Raw genomic sequence first — 21,005 nt, 5'->3', positions numbered from 1 at the left:
ATAACTTCAATGGAGTGAATGTTGACGTGTTACTTCAGTAAACATTTTCCTGCATCCTGACTAGTTCAAATTAGTTGCTGTAGGTGTGTCCAAAGACAGGACTGCAGCCTTACCACGCCTGTAGGACTTTCTGTTCAACCATTTGCTATAATTCTAACATACATCTATGAGCTTAGAGTTTAAATGCAAATTTACCTTTAGAAGGTGAAGAGATTTCAGCAAAAACTATTCAAGGGAAACTACACAACAAACAGTAAATGCCCTAAAGGTTTCTCTTGAGCAGGAATGTGTCTTTGTATATGTTTCCTGTCCAACCACTGGCTTTTTCACAGTAGAGCAGGGTTAATGTATATTTGCTCTTCATTGGTTTGCAGTCCAAAACAAGTTTTTATAGCAAGGTTTCTATTTCCTTTTTACAAAGGGGATGCATGGCGGTGTGTAGAAGCTATTCGTACTAGTGTGTCAAAAGGAGTGCCACCCCAACCCAACTTTAATTTTGGTCTGGATCTTCAGCAGGTGGAGGGAATCGGACTCCGACAGTAGCAGTAGCTCCATAAACCAATGCTGCCTGGGACATTTGGGAGCTATTAGAATGAGGCAACAGTGCTCCATTTTTATCTTGTAGATTATCCTCACTATGGTAGGAAATGGAGAAGAAGTGTATGCATAAATCCCGGACCACCTCATTGAAAGGGCATTCCCCCACAACCCTGGGAGTGGGTATCAACTGACGGAGAACTGGCATTTGACATTCTCGTCTGTCGCAAAGAGATTCAATGCTGGTTTGCCCCAGCATGAGAATATCTTGTCCAGCTCAAAATGATCCACTTCCCAACTGTGGCAACTGTCTCTGGTTCTGCTGAGAGTGTCCGCTAAGGTGTTGTTTACTCCTGACACTTGCTGAGCTTTTAGAAATATTTTGAGGGCTGTTAGACAGTGCCAAATGTCTTGAGCCTCCTGAGAGAGAGTTAGAGACCTTGTCCCCCCTTACTTGTTGATTTAATATTTGCTGGTCGTATTGTCTGTACGGACCAACATGGAGACTCCTACTATACGTGGCAGAAAAGCTTGTAGAGTGACTTTCAGTTCCAGGCAATTGTTGCGCATTGATTTTTGAAGTGCAGACTATTTTGTCTTGATGTGCAGGTGTAAATGGCCACCCCAGCCCTCCAAAGAGGCATAATAAAAAAAAAAAAAGAAAAGCCTACAGCACCTGGTTTTCCTAGGCAGTCTCCCATCCATATTCTAACAAGGCCTCTATGCCCTGGGCACCGCCACCTCCCAGGGACTTCTTGATCAGAAAGGAGGGGGGGGTCTCGCGAACCCCCTGTGCCTCAGATACCACCACCTCCCTGGGGCTATTGCTAAAATGAATGTGAGGGGGCCCCATATGGTCTCCCCAGCAGCCCCAGGGACCGCCACCTCCCTGGGGCTAATACAAAATAAACTGAAGGGGCCTCACAGACCCCCATGTCCCAAGAACCACCCCCTTCTGGGGCCAATTTGTATTTTTAAAATGGGAGGGGTGCACGTGGCCCCCCTCCCGGGCTGTTCTCAGCCCTGGGGAGTGCACCTCCCTGGGGCAGGCCCCGCTACAACAAAGAAGGGGGACCACGTGCCCCCCCCCCCATCCTGAAGCCATAGATGGGCCTGGAGACAGCCCCTCTCCCCTATTACAAATAGGCTGGGTCTCGGGATGGGGTCCACGGGGCTGAAATCGGCCCGGGGAAGGGAGGCAATGGGGCCCTCTCCCAAAATAACAATTTTTTTTTTTTTTTTTTTAAGGCTGGCCCCCTGGGAAGGCTCCGGAGACCTGCTCCCTTTCTCAATCACTCTGTAATGGGGCCTTCTGGTGCACAACTTGCTGGGGAATGAAGTTCCCTTGGTTGGTGAGGGTCCTTGGGGCCAATAATCCCATCTGTTACCTCTAGTAAGTCCCCCACAGCGGGATTGCTGAGGGGTCATCGGAGGTCATGCCCCCATTCGCCATCCCCCTCTGCAAATGTGCCTCCTGGTACACTACTGGTTGGGGATGAAGTCCACTTGGATGCTGAGGATCCTTGGGGGCCAGTAAGCCCTCCTGTTACCTACAGCAAATCCCACACAGTGGGATTGTTGAGAGGTCCTTGGAGGCCCCTGCCCCTTTCTCCACCACTCTGCAAATATACCTCCTGGCACACTACAGGTTGGGGGATGAAGTCCCCTTGGATGTTCAGGGTCCTTGGGGGCCAAGAATCTCTCCTGTTACCTCCAGTAAGTCCCACATAGCAGTATTGGTGAGAACTGGTCAGAAGCCCTGGCCCTTTCTCCACCACTCTGAAAACGCGCCTACAAGTTTAACATTTTTTAGAAATTAACTTAAAACACCAAAAGGTTACAGGGACGTTATAGTTAGGAAATAGGATTGAAAAAACATTAGAAATTGACTGAAAAAAACCCAAAGGTTATAGGGACGCTATTAGTAAGGCTCAGATTTCACTCGTACAAAACCATTGAAATTCAGGAGTTATATTTACCTAAGCTAACTATAACTTACACCCCCACAATAAACTGCTTATGACCTCACTTGTTGCATCATTCATGACATGGTCAGTGACCTCACTGATAGCATCATCCACAGAACCACTCACACACCCACTTACACCCCATATAATCTTTTGTATGCCCACTCACACACCCACATGACCAGTCACATACCCATTCACAGACCCATACAAGTACTCATACATCCACTCACACCCACTCACTTACCCATATAGCCTCTTAACACAGTCACTGACTCACCTATACAACCAATCACACACTAACTCAAACCCCCACACAACCACTTACGTACTCATTCAAACATCCATACAAGTACTCGCATATTCGCTCACTCACCCATACCGCCATTCACACAGATACATTCTCCAATAGTCACTCACACACCAAAGCACCTAACCAAACTCCCACTCAAAGAACCACTCACTCATCCATACAGCACACTTACATGCCCAGTCACTCACTCAATCAGTCATTCAGACACCCACTCACAATACAGCTACTCACCTACCCATACAGCCACTGATGCACCCACTCACAGTCACTCACTCAGCCACACAGCTACTCACTTACCCACTTATACATCCATACAGCCACTCACACATGGATACACACAGCCACTCACATACTATATATTAAAAGTAGTATCGCTCATTAGTAGTACAACTAGTATACTTATTAAACTTTTGTAGTAGCCTAGTATATATGTATAACACTCAAATTCTTAGAAAACACACTCTCTGGATGATGTCAGCGATGTCACAGACCAAATCATGAGTTATGTAATGTGTGAGGTCATAAGCAGTGCATTGCAGGGGCGTAAGTTATAGGTTGTTCAGGTAACTATAACTGCTGAATTTAAATTACTTTGTACGAGTGAAATCTGAGCCTAACTGTAATGCCCCTGTAACCTTTGGTTTTTTCAGTGACATTATATATATATATATATATATATATATATATATTTATTTTCCATTGAAGCCCGCAACTGGCCTGGCCAAGCTCCTAGTTTTGATTCCACAGCCTCTTTCTTCCATTATTTTGTTTCTTTGCCTCACTCTTGCAGGTTCTTTCTCATCCCTGCGTTCTCCAGTTGTCACTGTTTTCCTAACTTTCTATTCCTTCTTCTTTCTCCCTCTGGCAGAGGGTCAAAGTATGATAATGAAAAAGTGACCATCGTTTTCTAAAAAATAAAAATAAAGTGCCAATGTCCACAGTCTGAGCAAATTAAGCACTGATCACACTTATTAATGGAAGAAGTGAAACTACAAGTTGCAAACATGGTAAGTAAAATCTCCATCATGAATATTAATATAAACAAATGGGTTGGTTGAAACCAGGATTCATTCAAAATCATCCTTTTGACATGGTCTCAGTTGACAGCTATGCTTTCTGGAGCTGATTAGTGAGCGTCGTTGTCCAAGCCCTAGGCATGCCAGCCAGTGCCTGCATTGGAGCCATGCCACCAGCACATATAAACAGTTCTGTAGTGAACTAGTGAGCTATTTCTGCTTCACATTATCTGTTTCTAGTTCTGCAGTGCTCATGTTTCTCTTGGCTGGCTTGCCTAGCCAAAGAAAGCAGCCCCGCCCACTAGGACATCCGGCAACAGCTTTAAATTGGGTTCCTGCCCCCTCTGCCTGGCTTGGACTAGGACTTCAGATGTAGGCCTTCAAACTTGGAGTGGGAATGTTATGTGGACAAGACAATCCGGTTCTTTATCGAGCACCCACACATTTAGTTTATTCTTCCTATGGTTCAGCACATTCATAATTTATTTATTTGTAGAGTTCCATTTAAGAGTGCAATAATATGTTCAGTAAGACATGACTCCATGTCCTCAGTGACGCCATGTTATAGCGATCGGTATTATTAATTTATTCAACCAAGTGGGTTCTGGGAGCTGTAGTGTCAATCACTGTAGTTTATCTAAAGTTGTAGTTTATTCTGGTTTGTAAAAGTAAAAACTGGACTGGAATCAGGACCGGACTGGGAACTCAAACAAGCCGTGGGAATTCAGCTGGACCTGCCCTGAGGGGTGGGTGAGTGTTAATGAGAAGGACCAGCCCAGGGGGGGCTAGTGGGAAGCACGGCTGCGGCTTTTGTTGCAGGGGGCAGATACAAAAGTGGCCCGCACCATTCCAAAACCGGCCCCCATTCTTCCAGCCCACCAGGAAAATGCCTGGTGCCCGCTTCGGTCAGTCCAGCCATGACTGGAATGTGGTGTACCGGATATCCAGGGGTCATCCGATAACTTCAGTATTCCCTGTCCTGGGCTTATGTTTGACAAACAAACCGCGTTGCAAGAGTTTTCACTTCGATTGCGCTAATTAAACTAACACACCTGAAACAATGATTTGTAAAGACCAGAGCTGGGCACTGTGAACAGAGTGATATGGGAACCTCTGATAACCCTACCTGAGGGCTATTTATGATCTCAAGAGGACGGTGTCTGCCTGGAATTGGAGAGATGTGCTGTGACCAATGTCCTAAAGCTCTCTAGGGTGCATTCACTCCAGAGCATGTTCAAAAGTCTGTGAGTCCCTCTATTGGATGTGTGTGTCCCGAATGTATTGAATGATTATGTGCTTTCAAAATAATCTCCAACTTAATAGTGCCACATAGCTGGGAGTTTACAAAAAATGATGGATGGAATCCTTGAATTAATCTCAGTCACTGGTAACTACTTGGGCTGCATCCCAATCCTTTCGTTTGCACACCATGCCACCTCGATTTGGACTCAGCTATATGCAAATTAGTCTTGACCCTGCTCCGCCTGATCTGTCAAGCCAGGTCCTCCCTGAATCAGAACACAAGCAACCCAGGACCAGTTTTAACCTAGTTATTGGCTCATCAGCTGGGTATAGCTTGGTTTCACTGACTCAGTGTGTACTGGACCCACATCTGGGCATAGCCGTCCCACTCAGGTGGTGTAACTAAGGTGGCATTGTGTGCAAAATAACGATGGACTGCGATTCAGCCTGAGTAGTTACCAATTGCTGAGATAAATTCAAGCATTCTGTTCGTCACTTTTTGTATCCTTTAGTATGTCACCCTAAGTGGGATGGGTATGCCCAAACATGGGTCCCATACACACTGTCACTGGACTCAAGCTATATCTGGCGGATGAGCCCATAACAAGGGCAAAACTAGTCCTGGTTTGTTTGTGTTCCAGTTCAGGGAGGACCTAGCTTGGCATTTCGGGCTGGACTGCTCATCAGGGTCAAGACTGAATTGCATATAGCTGGGTCTAAACTGAGGTGCCAAGGTGTGCAAAATAACGATGAATTGGGATGAGTCACCGTGTAATTTACACATGGCTGAGATTAATTCAAGCAGTCCATCCATCACTTTTGTATACATAGAAGGGAGGGCATTCACATGCTACACAACAGTTCTCATACACTGGATGAGAACATGGCTGTTTACAACATATGAAAATACATTGCAAGCCTAAACAGTGCGGCAGTTACAATGACTGCGTTGTTACCACGTGTACCAGTACATCGCAAGTCCTTACAACGACTTGCTGTAGAGGGTGCGCTGTACTTAGGAATAGTATTATTTACTATTCCTACTCCAGTTTGTGCAACAACAGGGAAGGTGTTGGATTGTATATCCAACACCAGCAAGCTCCGTATAGAAAGTCGTTGAAACGACTTGCGATGTAATACTATGCGTGGTAACAAAGTGGACGTTGTAACAACCGCGTTATAAAGGTACCGCGTTGTGGAAACAGCGCTGTAAAGGCTGTTTCCCACTGGATGAAATTAATAAACCCATTTGTCCCCTTACTTGGTTTTAGAGACATGCACACATTTTATTTCTTTTTTCTATTATCTCTCTTGCATCAATTCCTTTGTGATTTTAGTTATATGCTGAGCATTATATGGGTCCCTATGCCAGATGTACATGGATGCTCACACCTCATCCAACTTGCTTGAACCACTAATGCATTGCTACTCTGTATATATGTCAAATATACAGGTACTCGATTTCACAAATTGCAAATAAAAATTCAAAAATACAATACAAATTCTGAAAACGAAATAAACATTCTAGGAAAGAGGTAAGAACTCCATTATATTGACAGGTATGGTCAAGAATAAAGTCATATATCTAATTAAATATTCATAAATAGTGACAACTTACGTCTCTAACGGACTTGGACTACAATGCTGTAAAAACTCCCCAGGCTTGTCCGCCACTAAGGGGCAAAACACATGTTGACTGTAGAGTCAATTGCACACCAACATGTTTTGATGCTGGACATAATTGAATACGCACTCATTACATAGTCCTCACTAGGTTCCAATATGTTCGGTCTCATTTTTATTTTGAGCACTCAGACATTCTAGTATGGGTTCAGTTGAGCTGTACAAAAACTAACTCAATAAAAAAAATGAAAATCTCCCAGAATCTCTAATTTTCTGTAAGATGCACACAGTAATGACCTATTTTGTAATTTCTCTGCATTTCTCAACAATTTCCATGGTGCACAGGGTTCTGATGACCAACCTGTACTATTTGAAACAAGTGTGGTGTGAGATTTTCTACAAAAAATGGATGTAACATTTTTCCAGCAAAAACCTTTATTGTGGGAGATTTTTCCTCCATAAGAATTCAATTTTAAATGTGTGTCGTTCCCTAAAACCTACTTTTTGCAGTCTTTTCACCATGCTATTTTTTTCCTTCCTGACCAAAGTTGTGAATTGGCAATTTTTGAAAACGGGTTCATGAAGTTGGTAACATCCATGTTCACAAACTTCACCTTTTCATTTATATAAGCATATGATGATGACTAAATGAATAGTGCTGCACTGATTTTGTTCATGCTACAGTCACATGGGCAATTGTTGCCCCATAAACGGCAATGACGACTGACTTTGCTCAACACAAGTGGGATCCGACCTTGTCACAGGTGAAATAGCTCTACCCTGCACCATAGAAATGCCATATGAAGAGGGTGGTCTTCTGGGTGATCTGCCAATGTTGAATTCAGACAACTGGCCTCCACAAACTTCTGCCTCTGAGGCTAGACTAAGTAATCCTAATCAAAGTGTCATCTTGTGCCTCCATTCACTGATCTGCTAAACCTGGGAGTGCTTTGAAAGAGGCCAAACAATGTCATGGTCTAAATGTCAAGGGCTATACATTCGCGCGTGTGCCGTTTCTGACATGGTGGATCCACGGAGATCCACAGGCCTCTTTTCTTCACATCATTTTCAATCTGTGCGGAATCAGAAGTAAGATCCTCGCTGCATGAATTCAGCAGGCACCACTTCAGGGTGGGCCAGTCACTATCTAGGAGGTAAAGTCTACTTAGGAGGAATTTGTGACAATTAATTATTCAACAGTAACCTCCATGAGCACATTCCAGTAAGTCATTAATTAGGTGACTTTTTTTGTGGTGTGCCATTGAGAAATTGCAATGCAAATCTGCAAACGTTTCTCTCATGGACGTTGATTATCAAAATTTCAGGGGTAGCAGAAGTGACATCACATGCCATGTGACCCCCCCATGATGGCACAGAAAGTGACATTACACAAACTGTGTCCTGGTGGCATCACAATAAATGACATTACCTCCACTTTGACCTACACTGATGATGTCAGAAGAAGTGAAATCGCAAGGCATTTGGCCTGATGACATTACAAGAAGTGACATCATACGACCATTGGACCCTATGAAATCTAAGGAAACTGTATTGCATGACCTTTTGCTTGGTACTATCACAGGAAATGATGCATCTAACTTTTGGCTACTTACATCACACGCAGAGGCTGGAAAATCTCTATAGATACAAAAGAAGTACCCTATAAACAGAAGAACTTCAAATCCTATTAAAGATGCAGCTACATACATTGTTTCAGATAGTATCTTCAGATTTACAATTAAATAATGTAGCATTGATTAAAAACCTATCAAATACTGTACAACAATGGAAAATATGTTAGTCAAGTTGAAATCAGCCATTCTCAATATCAAATAAATATATAATAAAATGGAAAGGCTGATGGGCCCATAACGTTCAAAAAAATCACTTCATCATTTGTTTTAGAAACTGAGAGTACCTTACAATTAAATCTCAGTCTTGAAATGTGGGTAACAGTACTATTTAATGCAGATTGAGTTCTCCCAGCAACCTTCCTTTTCATGACAAGGTATACACACCTCTAAACCTGTGGAGCCATTGAACCTTTCCAGGTTTTCTATCATTAATTTCTTCTACAGAAAACATGCACATCACTGGTACAGTACTTGTGTTGATCAATGATATGCTTGTTCTGCATTAGCATACTTTACCAGCAACAAACATCTTATCCAAGAGCCAAAATGCCCAAAGGCATGAATGCTTGCTTTCCAAATGCAGATGTTACAATCCACATTTAAAAATGACTCCATTAATCACTGCTCCTGAAGCAAAACTTTCCACATTTTCAAAACCATCACACACATACAGAGACAATGAATCATATGTGTTTAAATCAGTGTATTGAAAATGATACATAAGCTACAGAAGACTACAAGATGTAGGATTCACATGCCATCCACACTGGTGGCCACTTTTTAAGAGTGCTTGTTCTGGAGAAGCTCAGGATTCAGAACATAACTCAGTAGTTAGGGTTGACTTTAATATTAAGAATGTATTTCTACCCAAACAAACCTTTCTTAGTAACATCAGGATAGAAAGACTGGGAAAAAAAGATAACTTTCTAACCTGTACCATGCAGCTTGCATGCAGCTCTTAGATGGCCGTTCATAGCTCACTATGCTAGATTACTAATGTAACTTAGGAACTGCACAGGAACAACAGAATCTCTGTGACAAAAGTAGTAACCCACCAAGCTATCCACATAAAATCTTTGATATATATGGTACACGTTCTTTGCAAAAGGCATATTAACCCTCTGTACTTCCTTAGATAGGTGAAATCTGTACTAGACAAAGGTCCAATCACTCTCCAGCAGGTACATTAATAAATCACCAGAGTTAACTTGACACATTTATTGTTGCCTGAAAACAGCTGAATATACAATTAACTTTGCAGTGCCTTTAAAGCTGCTGCACTAATATAAAATCGCCCCCACTAACAAAACCTGGCCCCATCCTTCCAGACTCCCAGGGAAACGCCCGCCCATTGCCCGATGCCCAGTACGACCATTCTGGCTTTGGTGGTGTTCAAAACAGACAATATCTTGTTGGCTAGTCCACCAGCACTGACCGTGGTGCCCATGCTGTGGCTATACAGATGCAGTGTTCAACATAAAACAATGGCAATTAATGTGTTATTCGCATAACCTAAACCATGGTACACCACTAGAAGGGTTGAACTTGAAATGTGTGCTCTTTAACAATAATTTCTGAAGTTTTGAAGGGCATTTAAAAATCTTGTGTTAACTCCAAAAACAGATAATATTATCTTACTTTACTTGTTGCTTCTGTTAGAGGTTTGCCCAGGGCCCACAGCTCACAGGAGTCACAATCACCAGCACCACCACAAGGGGAGTCAGATAGTCATGACTCTAGTTGAGTCAAGACTCTAGTCGAGTCGATGTGACGACTTAGTCAGTCTCACTCTCACACAACCTCACCTCACCTGTCCCGCGGCCCACCCGAGGTCCGACCGTCCGACTCAGTCAGAGAGTGACAATTAAGGGAAGCAAGGTCACTCATGGTCCCAAACCGGACTTGCGTTTGTTTCTAGTCAGTCACTCTAGGCTATTGACACCTAGCACCCACGCAGCAGGCATGAGTCCGAGTCGACTGAGGCAAGCTGTGTCAGCACTGCGTTTTCTGCTGCTTGGGGATTGACCAATAACTTTTGCTGTATTGTCATCATTAGTAATGCTTTCGCGCTGCTGGATTGATAGCCCTGGGACCTGGTCGGCGGGTCCAAATACAGTGGTATACATATCGCACCAGGAACTATGTCCTCAGCTAGGGTAGGGTGCAGCAGGTGCATGCTTGCACTCACACATATGTGCCTCTAGCTGCAGCATGTGTAGTCAGTCACTGTCTAATCATGCCCAGCTATGCTGTGCTCGCTTCGTGGTCATTCGCTCAGCTTCCTGGCCCAGGCCCGCAGTACATGCATACAATGTATCAAATCTAGGACTACGCCAGCCCGCCCGGTTTGGGGCTCACTTTAGCAACGAGTAAGAGGAGTTCCTTGCCCCACCCAGGCCCAGCTTGCAGGCAGAGCTTCAGCACAGCAATGAAATCAAGCGCTGCTCACACTGTTGCTGATTTTATGCCATCAGGGCACTAGCAGAGGCGGACAATCAGCCAGTGGTCGCAAGCAAGGTGGCAGGGGTCACAAACGGTGGCTTAGGGGTCACAGATGCGACCAATGACGACCCCTAATTGACGTCCATGGTTTCTCTCCTACCCATCGTGGACTTTTTTTAAAAGGCTGTCAGTCGCTGGTCGCTCTGCCGTGAACTGCAAACTGACCGGTTCTCAATCAGCTTGTGCCAGCTTCCCTTGCAAAATGAGGGCCAGGGGGAATCACACGAACAATCAGTGCGGTGAACATCCTTTACAACGCAACTTTTACAACACACTACCATTACAACAAAACTTTTACAATGCAACATCCATTACATCGCATGCCATTACAACGCAACCATTACAACGCATGACACTACAACGCATACCATTACAACGCATAACATTACAACGCATAACATTGCAACACATAGTACCCTTACACTATCCAACACTTACCCTACTGTTGCACCCCCTGGAGTTAGAATAGTAATTTTTACACCTACACTATCCAATACTTACCATACATGAAATGTAATGTAATGCATTGTAATGGTATGCGTTGTAAAGGTAGTATGCGTTGTAATGGAATGCGTTGTAAAGGTAGTTTTTAAAAATTCGTTGTAATGGCATGCGTTGTAATGGAATGCGTTGTAATGGGTGTTGCGTGGTAAAAAATGTGTTGTAACGGTATGCGTTGTAAAAGTATGCGTTGTAACATCATACATCCATCAGTGCATGGGCAGTTCGGGAGATTTGTGTGGCTATTCTTGGAAACGAGTTGGCGGTTAAGTATCAATGGGGTAACCCGAAATTCTACCAGACCCAGGTCTTGGAAACAACACTGACTGCACGACCTGTCTGAATCGCCGGAAATGTGCATGTTTCTCAGGCTCACTTGAGAAGAAAATGTAGGCATTTTCGATAGGGAAAAGGGGTAAAAAGGAAATAAAACAATCAAAGAGCGAATACCTGATTTAGACTATGTAATAAAATGTAAAATATTTTTCATGCATAGTAAACACATCGTGGAAAAAAACCCACAAGTAGAGTATCCGCTGGATTTACCACATTCTCCAGAATATGGAGGTTTTCCTTTGCTCATCTCTAAACCATGCAGTAAGAAATGGAGCTCGCTATCGCTGCAGGGACAAGGAAGCTATATACGAAGCATTCACATTTAAAGAGTGCCAGCACTTACACGTGTATATCTTATTACATTACATTTATATTTGCAGTCCTGCATTAAAAAGTTATTTGTAAGTCTCTTGTGCTCTTGGAGACACAGATGGACTGCTAGGTCACATAAATATTTAGTTATTTAAACATAGTGTGACACTGGCTGGAGAAATGTGAGCAGGTATTTGTCTGGAGAAGAAAATGCATCAAATGGAATGGCTGCTTTGCTGACATGCTGCAAGTGAACTTTCCTTCAGCCAACCGCATTGCCTAAAACATAAAGTAACTAACAGTCATCAACTGGGGCAAGCCCAGTCTAAGCTCTTAACAGTAGTCAATGGATGGCAAGACCCAGGGCATCACATAGGACATCATCAAGGACATAATTTGTCCCTTATGATTAGGGACACTAGGCAGTCTGAGAAAGGACAAGGAAGTGAGAAGTGAAGCCATGCCTCCAGGTTGTGAAACCATGTACCTAGAAAAACAGTAAACAGCAAACCAGCTTGGCACCAGAGGTTAACTGCAGACCGTCCTTTGTAGGTTTGGCTTTCCAGCACCGATGTAGACCTATTGTTAGCACATTCTATAAATACACATAGAGTGAGGCTTTTGCCCTGCCTAGATGAGTAGTTCTCTTTCTCCTCATGCTATTGGCTATTTGATGTATCATTACTCCCTCTACCAAGTGCCTTCATTAGGATGCATCATGACTATTTAAGTTCTTCAAAATAACATTTCACTCAATCATTACACAGTTGGTCACATTCAGCTCTTAACCTCCTCTATGCATAAAACAATCCTCTCTGTACGTTTTTGCCTGGCAATGGCTGAAGCCAGACCTAATTTCTTTATGTGCACAGCAGCATTTGTGCATGCATGCATGCATTTGCATGCCTTAACTCAATAAAGGTAGACCTATTGATGTTTTAAAAGATGACACAGGTTTCCAGCCAAAAAGAAGAGTGCCTCATTCCATAGCACTCAACAAACCTGGTAGACCTCATCTGGACACATCCTATCTGTACACATTAAAATAAGCTGCCACCAAGCCAGAAAGACTGGCTTCAATTGCTGAAGTCAGGTTTCCATCTCAGTTGAAATCAGAGGTGCAGCAGAGAGAAATGAGGCATGCATGCTCTTCACTTACCCAAGCATTCGTTGGCTTCACGGCCGCTAGCCCGCTGCCATGGCCGGTCGTAGTGGAAGGGCTTGCAGCGATCGCATTCTGGCCCTTCAGTGTTGTGCTTGCAGTCACAAACCAGCTTCCCCTCCTTTTCCTTGGAGCAGCGGGAAGCATGTCCGTTGCACTTGCAGCGCCCACCCACCTGGAACTCGCCCACTGCGTAGTAGTAGGAAGAAAGGCCAGCTGCCTCATCCTCATCATTGTCACGGCCTCCGAGCTCTCGGAATAAATGTGGCCGGCTGAAAATGACCCGGACGTCTGTGGCGGTCACCCAGTCCTGCAGCACGGGGCTGTTGTCAATGTCCTGGGCTGAGGGGCGCCCATCAAGCGTGCTGAAGGCTATAAGCCCACCGGTCAAGGGGTATAGGTCAGTGTGGCCATCGGTGCAGAGGGCCTCTTGTTCATTTTGCTTGGTCACAGTGGCCTTGTGTGGCTTGCCATAGATCTTCCGGCACTGGGAGGAGTAATACTGGTAGGGCACCCAGGTCTTTCCATAATCCATTGACTTGAAGATGGCTACAGACTCAGGCCGTGGCGAGCAGAACTGCAGACTGACATAGGTGATCTCAAATTTCTTCCCCAATGACAGCGTGAGAGTAACATTGTGTGGCGAGTGGTGAAGGTTCTCAGATCTCCAGCAGGTCATGTTGGTGGCAGTATTGAGGTCTGTGAGGTAAGAGGCTGGATGGGCCTTGCGGGGGTCGGCAGAGTCACAGTAGCGGCTAGGTGGCCAGCCACATGTGCTGGAGACCTGCACCTCCTTACCAAACGCAGCGTTGACAAACTCAGGAATACAACGGCGGGCAGCCCCACCCTCCTCATAGCAGGGATCGGGGAGTGCCTGCTGCACAGCAAATGGGTTGGCTGCCCAGGTGACGGCGAGGATGCAGACCACAAAGATAAAATGTAGTAAGTGCGAGGAATCCATCTTCGCCAGTCCTCAAAATGTACAGGTAGCCTCGCTCTACGAACCTGAGAAAAAAAACAAAATGGAAACAAATCAGAATCATCATTTTGAGATTTATCCAAGTCATCGTACAATAGAATGAGATTCAATGCTATCAGTCAGCTGAAATAGTTCTCTTTATTTACACAGGATCCTTTTAAATCTGCAGCTATTGGGACAGACAACATTTTACCTGTATTTAGAAAAGACATTGTTGGTTTTTAGAATAATTGTTGTCTTGACCATATATATGATCTACTAATTATTTGTCACTGTGCTTGTATTTTTCGTTACAGTTGAGACCACCTTGCAGCAGGAGGCATTGGATAGGCCACTCAACCAAGTGGAATAGCTAAAGGTATGTAGCCCTACCTGTGACCTACCACTACTAGTGAATAGCTGGATTTGGGTTTTAGACAAGTTTGGTGAGAGTGATGAAGCTTTTTTCTTCTTCAAACCCTGTCTGACCTCCGACTGCCTTCCAGGTACAGAAAAAAATAGTTACTCAGATTTCTGATGTAAGATTCACACAGGCACAGAGAAGTTTAAGGCACCAATCCGCAGCCGTGGCACACATGCCTTCCACATGAGTGATGCAATGGATGCCCACATTGAGTATGATATCCACTTAACCGCGGCGGAATTCCGCCGCAGTGTGGTGGTTTAAACAAGTGGGCGGGGCCGCGTCGGCCAACGGACGAGCGCAGCACTACCGAGGTAGTGCTTATGACGGATGTTGCAGCGAAAGGGATGTAGTTCTTTTATACACTCAGAGATCCAGATCAAGGATACCAAGCTCCCAATGACATCCATCTATGGGGCTTGGGATGCAGACAGAAGGCCAACTTCTAGGAGAGTCTCCAACACAAATACGCAGTGATTTTTATGTGGATGATGGCTTCCTAACTACACTCAATAGCTTCAGACCCAGTGCAGTCTAGAAAATCCCACTCACACAGGTTCAGATGTGGCTTCAGACCCAGACCAGCATTTCACACCACCACACGCAAGGAAGACACAATGGATTCCAGGGACTTGTCAGAGCCAGCACCCCTCAGGCACAGACACCCTTCAAATGACAGGGACCCTCCGTGGGCAACAATTGGCAACTCATGTTATCTTCTTTGAGAAGTCACTGCTTGTGGTTTTCTTAATTAGATCCTTCGGGACGATGGGGATACTCCTTTGTACAACTTGCCATTAAAGCCTTTTTCAACAGCATCCTTGTGCGGTCGCTTTGGTTTCAGATATGCCACAGGTAACAATACTACCACATGTTGCCATTTCAGGAGCTTCGCAGGGCTTATGGTGCCTTGCAATACATACGTCCAGCTTCCCCATCTCAACTGTTGGGTGCACACATCTGCTCCACATCTTGCATTCTATTAAGCCTCTATTATGGCCACGATCCTCAATCATCATGCTATTTCTAGCCCAAAAGTTTGAATAGACTTCAGTGACTAAGAAGTCAATTTATCATCACCCAGAGAGGGGAGATAACAGAGCATAGAAGACAGAAGACCCTATGATACAGCCTGCTGGAAGAATTTATGAAGCCAAGCATCAAATCGTAGCGTAGCGTCACTCAATTTTTGGGGGAACAAGTCCTAAAATCCCATGCCTATAATTGTGGAAGTAATTGTACTTCTTTGGAAGTATAACTACATCAATGGGTAACACTTTGGGGAAAGGGACCTCCGTGACAACAATATTAGAAGTGCCTAGCTGGGGAAAGTATCAACCAAAGCTTGCCTACCTTGGCCCAGTTAAATAAAGTGCCCTGAGAGTGCAACGGGCATTTGTGCCCGCTTCATGTGCCCCAGTGGACACTTTGGCACTACAGACAGGGCCGCAGATGCTTGTGCGGCCCATTCTGTAAAACCGATAGCACTGGCGCACATAAAGAGCCCGCGTTATCTGCTGGGGTCGTTCCTTCATTTTTCATGGGGGCATGCATCATATACAAATGAGGGAATCCTTTTACGTCTGTGCCCGCGCCGTATTACAGACTGAGGAGCAGGGACAAAGAGGCCATCAGGAGGCGCACTGAGAGTGTGCCATCTAAAAGGTGGCCCACTGTCAGCGCGCCCCCTGATGGCAGCCCTCTGGAGGGGATGAAGGGGGTCCCTTGGCCCACCAGACATCCCTTCCAAAGGTGCAGGTGGGTGCAGTCACTGACTGCACCCGCCTGCAAGGGGGTCTATAATCCCCTTCAAAACTTTAGGCGGGTTGCCGCCTGTACTGTGAAAACACAGAGCCGCTTTAAAGCAGCCCCTCTATTTTTCAAAGGGCAGCACGAGTCCACAGCTGCCCTGGGAGCAGTGCATTCATGGTGATAGGGCTCATTTTCACTGTTTGCGCCCGGCGCAAACAATGAAAGTGCGCATTTACCATAATACAGCCCCTTGTGCCTCCAACAGAGTGCAAAATAACCTATGGGACTGGAAAGAATGTCTTTGCAACCGGAGGAACTCCGGGCATTGGAAAAAGGAAATAATACCAAAGTCAACCAGCTATGATTACGGCCAAGGTTCCTAAGCAGAAATTCATATTTTAAACACAAAAGAGGCTATGAAAGTCTTTAACTTCCTTCCTGGTATTTTTGTATATTTTTCTTCATCTAACTACACCCAAAAAGGATTTGAATGCAGCGCTGCCCTTTAGTGCAGCTGTTTAGCCCACCTCCCTTCACCCCTGAAATGGTACGCTCCCCTCCAGAGCGCGAGGCTTCCATACGAATGTATTATAAATAATCACGACATTTTCGCTGCCGTTGGAGAGTAAAGGGAGGTAACATGGGAGTGCGCGGCCGCCCAGCTCCTGTCCTGCGTGTGGTCATAGCTGACCGAGACCCCAGAGCCCTAGGGGTGCTTGTGGAGGGGCGAATGAGAGGGGCATTAATTTATTCCTAAAGCTCTTTGAGCCACGAAACGTCTGCAGCAGAGAAGAGGCCAACTGTGCGCAGGGGGAGACGTCTGAAACAACACGAGCAGGACCACACAGCCAAATGTGTAGACTAGGAGGACATTGCAAACGTCTAAACTAAGAGGAGGGAACAGAATATCCGAACTAGAACCACAAGCTAAGCGTTTGCCCTCTGACCATACTGCTAAATATATGAGCTAGGTAACACAGCTCAACGTATGAACTAGGACAGCATAACTGGATGTATGAGCTAGGACAATATGCTAAATATATGAGCAACGACAATACGGCTGCTGTATGAACTAGGACGGCATCAAGGGTAACAAGTGCTACATAAATGCAAACCTTTTTTCCCTCTTATATCCCTCCGCTTTCATTCGCAATCAAAATAACTGACTAATATCCACCACTCAAATTACTTTCATATTTCACTATACTAATTCACCACTAATCCTTTATGGGTCCCGGAGTAGCGTGCTACTCGCCGAAAAAAAGTGCTTCAACACCCCATCAAGGGTAACAAGCGCTATATAAATGCAAAGCTTTTTCCCTCTTCTATACCTCCGCTATTCTTCTGAATCCAAATGACTGACTAACATATCCACCACTCAAATGACTTTCATTTTACTATACTAATTCAACACTAATCCTTTGTGGGTTCCGGAGTAGCGTGCTACTCGCTGAAAAAGGGCTTTGACTCCTCGTCAGGGGTAGTAAGTGCTATATAAATGCAATTACAATACAATACAATAACTGAATGTATGAACTAGGACCACATGCTAAATTTATGAGCGAGGACCATACGGCTGACGTATGAAGTAGGACGGCATAACTGAATGTATGAACTATGACTATATGCTAAATATGAGCGAGGACCATACGACTGACGTATAAATTAGGACAGCATAAATTAATGTATGGACTAGGATCATATGCTAAATATATGAGCGAGGACCATATGGCAGCGTCTGTGTTTCAGTTTGTCGCCATGTAAAAGATTTCGTTTTTACATGGTGGCAAACTGAAACACAGACGCTGCACGCTATCCGTGTGAGGAGACATAGGAGCAATAGAGCCCTGTCACCTGAACAATAACCGGGCGCATCTAGGCCCACCATAGGAGCTATTTCCACGAAGGGGTGGTTGTATTTCGGGGAAACCCATTTAAATTGATAGATCTAATCCACAAAGCGTGAGGCAGATCGCCCACTGAGAAATGTATTTTAATTGTTTGAGACCAAGACCATAGATGAGGCCAACTTTTTTTGAAGCCATATTTTGAGTCTGAAGAAGACTGTGTATCAAGTAGGCAGAAAGTTGGACACTGTTTACACGAAGCTGTATAGGGGCTGATTAAAGAGATACCCTATTAAGATAATGATAAAGGAAGTAAAGGAGAAAGGATTTCTTTATTACTTGTCCTGAAGATGGTGGAAGGAATCATACAGCTCCACCGAAACGCATCAACGCTAATTCCATTGTTAAATCTGAAACAGGACAAACAGCATAGTGACGATTTTTTGTCTCATGCAGTGTCTTTAGTTTTCTACAGATTAACACTGCAAGGGCCAACTTTTTCTGCCTTATTTAGTTTTTCCTTCCCTATGATGTAGCCTCTATTGTTGTGATATTGCTGCTATTTCATGTTTTATTTCTTGAGGATTATGAATTTTTAACTGTTTTTATCTTTGTTGTGATGATTTTTGATGCTCATTTTTAATATTAAAATGTTATGATTTGAGATTGAAAAATCTCTTTTTAAATTATCTGTTCTGTACTAAATACATTTTTGTAATACGAATAGTGCACCGCCTTTGGAGTTGTTTCCAGTGTATGATTGGGGTGTGTATGGATCTGATTGGTAATTGTGTCTCGTAGTCCAAAGGGTAAAATCTTTTTAACGACCTTGTACATAACAGCCAGAAGTACAGACACTTGCCAAAATAAGTGACACCCTTATTTCCCGATCACCAGCCAAATTTACACTAGACCACCACCAGCTCCTCTTCCATTCCTCAGTTTATAATTGCCACTTGCCCAGTTCTCAGTCTCTGACCCTCTGTTAACACCCACCTTACGAATGAGTCCATAGCCTTGAGTCTGGAACAACAAATGAACTCCTCAGTGTGAAGCCTGCTGACGACTCATCCCTGGGGTTCAGCCGTTATGCACCGCCAAAAATTACTCATTACTAGTTCTGGTCAGCACCCAAGGAGTTGAGGAGAGGTGAGAACAAATCCTTTGGGGTATCCTATTGGGGTCGCCAAAAACTGCTAATTGCTGCCATCAGTCAGCACTCTCTGAATCAAGGGCTGAGAAGAGACGAGAACACACTGTAGGGTGGAATCATTTTGCGGTCTGGCCTTCCCAGCAGGTTTGGTCATAAGTGATGGGGAGACATATTTCAGGACATGAGCAAGTCATTTCTTGCAATAACTGTTATATTTGTATGCTTGGAGAATCTTGGAAATTATGGATTGTAGGAATGTTTAATAAATATTTTGGTCATTCTGTAAATAAATAAGACCCGGAGAGTTATTTCAACCACTTTTATTCCACAGTCTCAACAGTGCACGGCCAAACATGGAAAAGCTGGTACAAACAGCTACACACTCATCTCTACGGGTAGCGTTATATGTTATTATCGCTGTTAAGGAAACTACTTTGTATACTTTTGGCTAGATGGTTTATGTGGAACATTGTAGAAGAGTACAGATAGCATTGCAGTTTCTTTCTGTCAGAGACTATACATAACAGAAAGGATCAACAAAAACTATTTGAAATGAAAGATCCAGAAGTGCTCCTGTTCAAGAAGAACCAAATTTAGCAAGGAGAAGACAGAATTGTTTGGATAAAGGACAGGAGACAATTATTCTTCGGGTCTTGCTGTACTCTCCCTATCAAGGGCATGGTCTCCCGGCTGTGGGAGACACGGTCTGCTGCTCTGAGTTGGTTTATTTAAGATTAACTTAACTACAACTTTATTTTTTCCACAAAAGTATAATAAACATAGATACATGGGGGTATTTTGGCTGGCCCTCTTTATCCACTGGTCTGTTGAAGCGTAATTAACATTTTGCCTCGACTATCCACTGCATACATCATGGGCAAAGGGCCATCCCGCTCTTCCATTGGCTAGCTTGCACTGCGTGATGGCGTTTTGCCTAATCAAATCTGTACAGCCACCTGATAAGAGGTGCACTTGCATGGCCAGGGTGGTGTACCTCGGCTATCCCATTTTTTTTTTTAACATATTTAATATGCTTTCACACAAAAAGAACTATAGCATTGGCAAAGCCAATGGGTTTTGCCCATGATATCCATTTGCTTAGCCAGTGCGTTTTACCTTTAATTTGCTGATGCCCGTTTGCACGCAAGACTGATTTTTCATAAAGGAAAAGAAGAATCATTCAAATATATCCACCGTTTATATACACACATAGCAGTCATCGTTGAATTATTTTTCTTTTGTTTCAAGAAAAATATTTGCAACATGCCTGTCATGCATACGCAGGCTAGAATTTCTCATGAGGCAAAATTAAAAGTAATTCAAAGATGGCAGTCATGAATGCCCACCCAGTGGCCATCTTTTTACTTTAATTTTAATGTATCTTTCCAAGATGGCAGACGGCCATCTTGCTATGGTAAATTTTAAAAAACAAACATTTTGCATGGGATGCCCGCCATGGTGCAGAAGCAAGCAACTAGATAACAGTGTGCGGCTCACAAATAAGGAACAAAACAAATTGGAGCCAGAAGGCGGGGCATTTGAAAGCATTGGGAGGGGACTGTGGAGGTAAGAAAATAGCCGGAAAGTGAGCCATCTGATAGCAGGAGCGCAGCTTCAGGGACCACGCAAAAAAAGAGAAGGAAAAAAAAATGGAAGGGATCCTTAAAGAAAGCGAGGCATGTGATGCATACCTTGAATTGCTGAAAACCAAATAAAAAATAAAAAA

The 21,005-nt window shown here is 44.1% G+C and overlaps 1 protein-coding gene across 3 annotated transcripts in view; it reads right to left on the bottom strand.

Annotated features, from left to right (window-relative positions):
• Positions 1 to 21,005, bottom strand: part of NTN3 (netrin 3) — a 253,419-nt gene that overhangs the window by 147,632 nt on the left and 84,782 nt on the right. For all 3 annotated transcript variants that reach the window (XM_078663017.1, XM_078663015.1, XM_078663016.1), the window contains exon 2: positions 13,143 to 14,150. In XM_078663017.1, coding sequence (XP_078519143.1) covers positions 13,143 to 14,106 — 964 coding nt within the window. In that variant the 5' untranslated portion in view covers positions 14,107 to 14,150. The remainder of the gene's footprint in view (positions 1 to 13,142; positions 14,151 to 21,005) is intronic.

The sequence above is a fragment of the Lissotriton helveticus genome, chromosome 10 (genome assembly GCF_964261635.1).
Source record: "Lissotriton helveticus chromosome 10, aLisHel1.1, whole genome shotgun sequence".
Lineage (NCBI taxonomy): Eukaryota > Metazoa > Chordata > Amphibia > Caudata > Salamandridae > Lissotriton > Lissotriton helveticus.
The sequence above is the reverse complement of the archived record's forward strand: the minus strand, read 5'-3'. Positions and strand labels throughout refer to the sequence as shown.